Here is a 6,401-nt window from a genome sequence, read left to right on the forward strand (position 1 = left end):
GGTATACGCGCGCTCTGATTGGTCAGTGTTTTCCGGTAATATCTCCTCAACGAAGCCTCAGACAACATCTTTGCTAGGGAAAAAGTTGTTTCAAATCACCCCCCGAACCACCTTTTTCAAGGCGTTACAACATTTTTGGGACACCCTGTATATTCCTTAGCTGAAAAGTGGCGACGACCAATCAGAATCGGGCAACGTTATTTCTTTCTAAAAGGGTACGAATTCGTGGTACCGGGTGTATTTATATCTGTATTAGCGGCATTTGTCATACAACAATTCTATTATGGTAAATAAATGTGTTCAACTATCAACATTGTATGAAAACATTGTAAAAAAAGAAAAATATTAATTTGATTTAACTAAAACGTGAAATTAAAATGTCAGACGAATCAGAATACGAAGTAGAACTAGAAGAGTTCGATATTTATAAACAGAAGTATCAACTGCTACTAGATAGATGTGAAGTCTTACAACAGGTTTAAATTTACATTTATTACACAAAATTACTTAAATTTTTGTTATGTTTGTCAATCCCAACGGATTGTGTTTAATTACAGGAAAATGAAAGACTGATTTACCGAATTCAGAGAGTAAGGAAACTTCTCAAGCGTACAAGAAAGGAAAAAAAGTTAGTCCAATTTGTAGGTTATGTGTTAAACACCACCACATAATATCGTTTGCTACTTGTTAGATAAGAATTAATGTAACTGCTTAGTGCTTCAGCGTATACTATTTGCCTTATATATATTACGCTTTGACAGAGTAATTTGATACCATAGATTTTTAATTGATCGTTTGGATCAACATGGTGATCGGTGGCGAGAAGCACCTATGGGTGTTCTTGAAGAAAATAATGTATTTCAAGCAACATCTAAACAAGAAAAAGCTGCAAAGGCCACTGCTCACAATTCTAAAGATGAAAGAACAAAAAAAGGAACAAAAAGGAAAGGTGCAAAGACGGATCCTAACGCACCAAAAAGACCAGCAAATCCATTTTTTCAATTCTGTCAAGAACAACGGCCTCGTGTTATGGAACGGTTAGCTGGAGAACCAGAACCAAGCAAACAAGAACTCACTAGACAACTTGCAACCACTTGGAAATCTCTTAGTTCAGAAGACAAGAAAGTATATATTAATAAGGTTATTAACATATGTGCATTCAAATTTATAGAATATTTATCATTCGCATTTCTTTCTCAGGTATATTATGATATGTATGAACGATCTAAAGAGAAATACGTTGCTGAAATGCAAATCTATAACAAAAAGTCAGAAGATGCACCAAATCAAATGTCTTTAAATATAACGTAGTATTTATACTTAAGTTAAATGTTATTTATAAATACGTAATTTATAATCAGATATTTGCACATACTACAATATTTATGTATAGCAATTTAAAATAAACTATAAATAAGATCAATAAAAACTGGTAACATAATATTGTATATGATGTATAAAATTTTATACAGGAAGATGTTTTGTGTTGTTGAATAGAAAAATGTAAAATTACTATTGTAACTTTTCTAATGGAAGTACATTTATGTTTTGAAATTGTCTTTCTCCCTTCTGAGGAATGCCATGGTCTGGATTGGATCTTTTTCTTTAGCATGGTTCATAACAGATTGTTCATGGACTCGCATAAACGGATTTGTTAATTTTTCATCTTGAATGGTACTAGGCACAGTAGGGCACCGTTTTTCACGTTGAGAACGAACAGATTCTATTTTTTGACAAATAGCTTCATTTTCAGGTTCTACGTATCGTCCGAATTTCAAATTGTTCTCTGTATACTCATGGCCACAGTATACTTTCTGTTGAATACATAAAATACTTGTTTTTAAATCTTATATCGCAATCAAATCAAATCTTATATTGTAATCGAATATTGCACATACAAGTATAAATATAACTATATGCTTACAGTCTCATTGGGCAATGATCCCAAAATTTGTATGAGTGCTTTGTACATTTGATCTGCAGTACCTTCAAAGAATCTACCACAGCCACCAGCAAAGAGTGTGTCTCCTATTTAGTTATATTGATTACTTTTCAGAAAACTTGCAAGGAAGCAAACATGTAGTTTATATTTTTACCAGTAAAAACTGCTGGCGTATCTTGATCCCTTGTAATATAATAACAAATGTGTCCAATAGTATGGCATGGTGTTGCAAGGCATTTAACTTTCAGCCCTCCAATGTTAAAGCTATCATCATGTTTTACTTTATGTGTAAGTGCCTCTATTCTATCATCACCTCCATATACTTCCAGATTGTTAAATTTTTTACATAATTTTGCGTTCCCTCCAGCATGATCCCAATGATGATGGGTAGTTAAAACCTTTGTCAAATTTATATTATTTTGTTTGACAGCAGTGGCAACACTCTCAGGATCAACAGGATCAACAATAGCAGCTTCTTGTGTCGCTTCATCAATGATCTTTAATATTAAATTCAGTATTAAATTTAAAGCTAAACCTTAAATAAATTTTAATGCAATTCAAATAACTATAAAGATATCAAAACTTTATATATTACAGAAACTGAAAAAAGGGGTAAATAAATAAATACGCACAAGATACATATAGTTATCTTGAAGTGCAGGTAGTATTTGAACCTTCATATTTGGTTGTTCTACTATAGTAGAAATTGTTGCACCAATACTACTTGAGGAGATCCTTTTCACTAAAAAAGCAAAATACTATGTATAAATATTATGATAAATTTTTTATTAAGCTACAATTTTAAGTTCATATTAAAAAAAAAATTTTAACAAAATATATGTCTAAAATACATACATGTGCACTTAAATGTTTATTATTAATTATTTGTGCAAAATTTCTAACAACAATAAGTACCTTTATTTCAAGAACATAAAATGTCACTGATAAGAGATCGTTCTATAACAAGAATTATGTATTTAGATATCACTCTTCACTCTTTATAAATGCTGAGTCAGATAATACTTATCATACAAGACATTGTTATGTGACTTTTATTGACATATGTATTTTATACAAGAAATATTTTCATGTAAAACAGTTACAATTTTCTAGAGTAAATAGTATGTATAAGACTTAAATATATATAAAAATGTACTTATACAACTAAATCTTGTTAAACAATCTTTATGAAAGTTATAAGAATACTTCAATTCGACTAATTATCCTCAAAATAGATCAGGTAAAATTACTTGAAAATAATGAATCAAAAATACCAATAATAATAGAAAGGCATGCAGTAAAAAGTGAAATACCCTTGAAATATAGAAATGTTAATGTATTTTCAAGCCAAGGACTCGCACGAAATATTCCATTTAACATATTCACTAATATATTTAATTTTTGACAGCTAAATGAAATCTCATTTGTCTCGCAGAATTAATTATTCAATACCAATTCCAAAGATCCGGCGAAACATTACTTGCCTGCCGACAACGTGGCACTATCAAGAAAACTGGTTTCAATCGACCGTCGAATTATCTAAAGATGCGGTAGCGTCTTGGCGCAGGGCCACCAAACTCCACTCTTGTGACCATGAAGCCCGATTTAATTCGGGCCCCCGCATCTTGGCGGCGCCAGTGTCACTCTTTAACGTAGTATTAAGTTCATATTCTGTGTAAGTTTATTCTATGGTGTATGCACCCGGCAAAATTTAAACTCCACCTCACTCCATATATCCATATTTGGTCACTGAAACATACGAACGTTTTCAATTGTTCGAAGCTAACCGCACGATCGAACGCGATCGAAAATTCAACGATTTTACTAAAGACATGGACGATAAAAAACGGTAAATAATTTTTAAAGTATATTATAAAATTTTTAATGAAAATATTTAATGAATTCTATTAATATCAATTAGCACCTGCTGCATCTGTCAAGCCACAGGAAGAAACTGGGATGGAAATTGAAGAAGAAGAAGAATGTAAGCTTTTTATCTCTATACATATACATATGATAAAATAATATATAAACATAACATTTATACACTACATGTAAATGAGAAGACCTCCAACATTTAATGTATATACAATGTTATATAATTTGGTTAATATAGATCAACCAGTGCTCACTGTTGGATGCCAGGACAATGTGGAACTTCAGGACAGCGTGGGACTGAAGGGCTTCATTGATCTTGATACCAGTAGAGACTCCGGCGCCTATAATGTGCTTCCTGGTTCATCCAGAGGTTAGTGTATTACCTTACAATAATATTATCTTCTATTGCATTCCTTTTTTTAGTTATGATAGGTATTCAGTATTATGTGTGTCAATTAAAAGGTGCTTCTATTAATTCTTCGTTACAATTACAGATTGTGCTGTCCAAAGGAGTCGACTCCAAGCAGCCAGCAGGAAATGCTTTAAAGGTATTAAGTATTTTTTTATTATATATTTTATTGGATTTTTTATTATATATTTTTATTGTACGCTTTCCGTATTTTTATTGTATATTGTATTTTTTTATTATATATTTTTATTGTATATTTCATTGTATTTTTATTATATATATTTTTTAAATATAGCGTATGTATATTTTTATTATATATTTTATTATATTTTTTATTGTGTATTGTACTGTATATTTTTATTACATTATGTGTAATAAATTTAATTTCATAAAGTAGGACCTTTTTTTTCCTTCCTTTACTTTTTATTCAGTTTCATTTTAAAGCAGGTATAAATACACATATATAGGACCATGCTGTTGTGTGTGTGGCTCATTGATTATGTTGTATGTGGTAGTAACGACACTGGCGTCGCCAAGATGCGGTGACTCGAATTAAATCGGGCTTCAACGCGAAATACGGTAGCTTGGCGGTCCTGCTCCGTGCCAAGTACATGAAAAATTATCCGTCACCGCGTATATATGGCGTTGGAGCTACCACGTATCTTTTAAAGGAGAGATGGTTCATTCCAACTTAACCTGAAACTTCTTTCATGAATATCTCAACACGCATGCAATATTTTCTAAATTAAAAGACATTTTTCTTATGTAAACCGCATATAAGCTCTTAAATAAAACCAAAATCACTAAAATCGGTCCACGAATAACTGAGATGTCGTAATATCATGTCATGAATCTGTCAGAAACGGTATTTTTCGTATGATTTTCCCATCGTCAACCCTTAGCCAATAGGAGCTAAGCAAAAGCCAAGTATCGTTCGTCGACTCTCGGAATCATTCGGTTCGGCATGGCTCATCGGCCATCGATCGTCCAGAGTCAAAACATATGTCATATGTCATATGTCATCATTCATAACCTGCCAAGTGTCAAAAGTTTTTACACTATTGCATTATTAATTATATTTATATCAGCAAAATGTTTTCAATTTAGACTTTTTATGTAGGGTTTAATAAGAAATTGCAGTCAGTGTTGTAAAGTGTTGATCGATCTTGATTAGAAGGTAAGTTCTCAAAATCTGAATTGCGAGTGTTGTGGAACGCGTCGTGCGGTGATAGGGAATTTTCTGACGTGGGTAAGGTGTCCGTGGAGCGCTGAACCGCTCTGTCCGGAGAGGCGCGTGAAATAAAATTCAAAATACTTTTAAGAAAAAGCAAAGACGTTTATTCGATCGACTCGTTTGGTTTAAAAATCGTTTCGTAGTTCGTTCCCAGATTACGTTCAATTACGATTGATCTCTCTGGAAGAATCTTCGCTCGATCTGCTGCTTCTCTCCCTTCTCCGGAAGATTCCCGATTCTCCCTTCGGGTTGTCTTGGTCCAATTGGGGGTTGCGCCCTACTCCTTCTATCGGTGATCTTCATCGATCTCGGATCCACCCCCGAGTCGGGTGGAGGTGGGAGTCACGCGGCCATGTTTGTGCAGGGCTACGTGTGAAAAAGGAAAGCGCGGAGGTCTAGAGAGCGACAGAAAACGCGCCAGTGAGACACAGCAACCCTTAAGGGAGTGGACTCCCGTGCCTTGTATGTTCTCGTACGCACTCACACAGCTCCACACCACTGTATACGTACACGGAACTGCAAGGGTTCCGCATTGTCCTATTTGTGGCTCGACAATGCAGATTCGAGACCTCTCTTTAGTCGTTTCCGCTAGATAAATGTTCAAACTAGAGCGCAAGCTCCCATAGGGACTCTACTTTTGCTCTTTTCTGATGTAATTAACAATATTCGGCAGCATGATGCCGGCCATGAAAGCTAGCGAGCAGCCGTGCCGAGACACACGCATCCAAGCAACGCCCGGTGGCATGTCCGTGTGCCTACGAATAGGCTTCGTGATGCGCGATATCTGAAAGTAAGAGTCCAGCTGAATAAGCGAGACATTCAATATTACGTTTGTGACATTTTTCTAATTACAATGATACCACATATAATACAATTCGGATCATATTTACAATAATTGATGGACGACGCGGAGAAAAAGCCGTTTCGAAAACGTTCAA

At 34.3% G+C, this 6,401-nt stretch overlaps 2 protein-coding genes across 4 annotated transcripts; one reads left to right on the forward strand and one right to left on the reverse strand.

The window, feature by feature from the left end:
• Positions 1 to 99: 99 nt before the first annotated feature.
• On the forward strand, positions 100 to 1,343 carry LOC128896205 (uncharacterized). Its single transcript, XM_054159411.1, has 4 exons — positions 100 to 476; positions 558 to 628; positions 780 to 1,125; positions 1,201 to 1,343. The coding sequence occupies exons 1-4, from the start codon at positions 378 to 380 to the stop codon at positions 1,309 to 1,311; spliced, it is 627 nt and encodes a 208-aa protein (XP_054015386.1). The 5' UTR covers positions 100 to 377; the 3' UTR covers positions 1,312 to 1,343.
• Positions 1,344 to 1,536: 193 nt separating this feature from the next.
• Positions 1,537 to 3,552, reverse strand: LOC128896204 (hydroxyacylglutathione hydrolase, mitochondrial). Of its 3 annotated transcripts, XM_054159409.1 has the most exons (6): positions 3,395 to 3,490; positions 2,858 to 2,899; positions 2,575 to 2,684; positions 2,097 to 2,439; positions 1,925 to 2,028; positions 1,537 to 1,814 (listed from the first exon to the last, which is right to left on the reverse strand). In XM_054159409.1, the coding sequence occupies exons 3-6, from the start codon at positions 2,620 to 2,622 to the stop codon at positions 1,542 to 1,544; spliced, it is 768 nt and encodes a 255-aa protein (XP_054015384.1). In that variant the 5' UTR covers positions 2,623 to 2,684; positions 2,858 to 2,899; positions 3,395 to 3,490; the 3' UTR covers positions 1,537 to 1,541. The 3 variants fall into 3 exon arrangements, with proteins under 3 accessions (XP_054015384.1, XP_054015383.1, XP_054015382.1); XM_054159408.1 differs by lacking the exon at positions 2,858 to 2,899 and having other exon boundaries at positions 3,395 to 3,552; XM_054159407.1 differs by lacking the exon at positions 2,858 to 2,899 and having other exon boundaries at positions 3,256 to 3,475.
• Between the last annotated feature and the right edge of the window lie 2,849 nt (positions 3,553 to 6,401).

Source organism: Hylaeus anthracinus, unplaced genomic scaffold (assembly GCF_026225885.1).
Source record: "Hylaeus anthracinus isolate JK02 unplaced genomic scaffold, UHH_iyHylAnth1.0_haploid 9420, whole genome shotgun sequence".
Taxonomy (NCBI): domain Eukaryota; kingdom Metazoa; phylum Arthropoda; class Insecta; order Hymenoptera; family Colletidae; genus Hylaeus; species Hylaeus anthracinus.

Excerpts from the sequence above, each read along its gene's own strand:
- LOC128896204 (XM_054159407.1), bottom strand. The coding sequence starts at position 3,322 with ATGTTAAATGGAATATTTCGTGCGAGTCCTTGGCTTGAAAATACATTA. Across the intron at positions 2,685-3,255 it reads AACATTTCTATATTTCAAGG|TGAAAAGGATCTCCTCAAGT; the intron begins GTATTTCACTTT and ends TTGCTTTTTTAG. Across the intron at positions 1,815-1,924 it reads GATCATTGCCCAATGAGACT|AAAGTATACTGTGGCCATGA; the intron begins GTAAGCATATAG and ends TGTATTCAACAG.
- LOC128896205 (XM_054159411.1), top strand. The coding sequence starts at position 378 with ATGTCAGACGAATCAGAATACGAAGTAGAACTAGAAGAGTTCGATATT. Across the intron at positions 477-557 it reads GATGTGAAGTCTTACAACAG|GAAAATGAAAGACTGATTTA; the intron begins GTTTAAATTTAC and ends GTTTAATTACAG. Across the intron at positions 629-779 it reads CGTACAAGAAAGGAAAAAAA|ATTTTTAATTGATCGTTTGG; the intron begins GTTAGTCCAATT and ends TTGATACCATAG.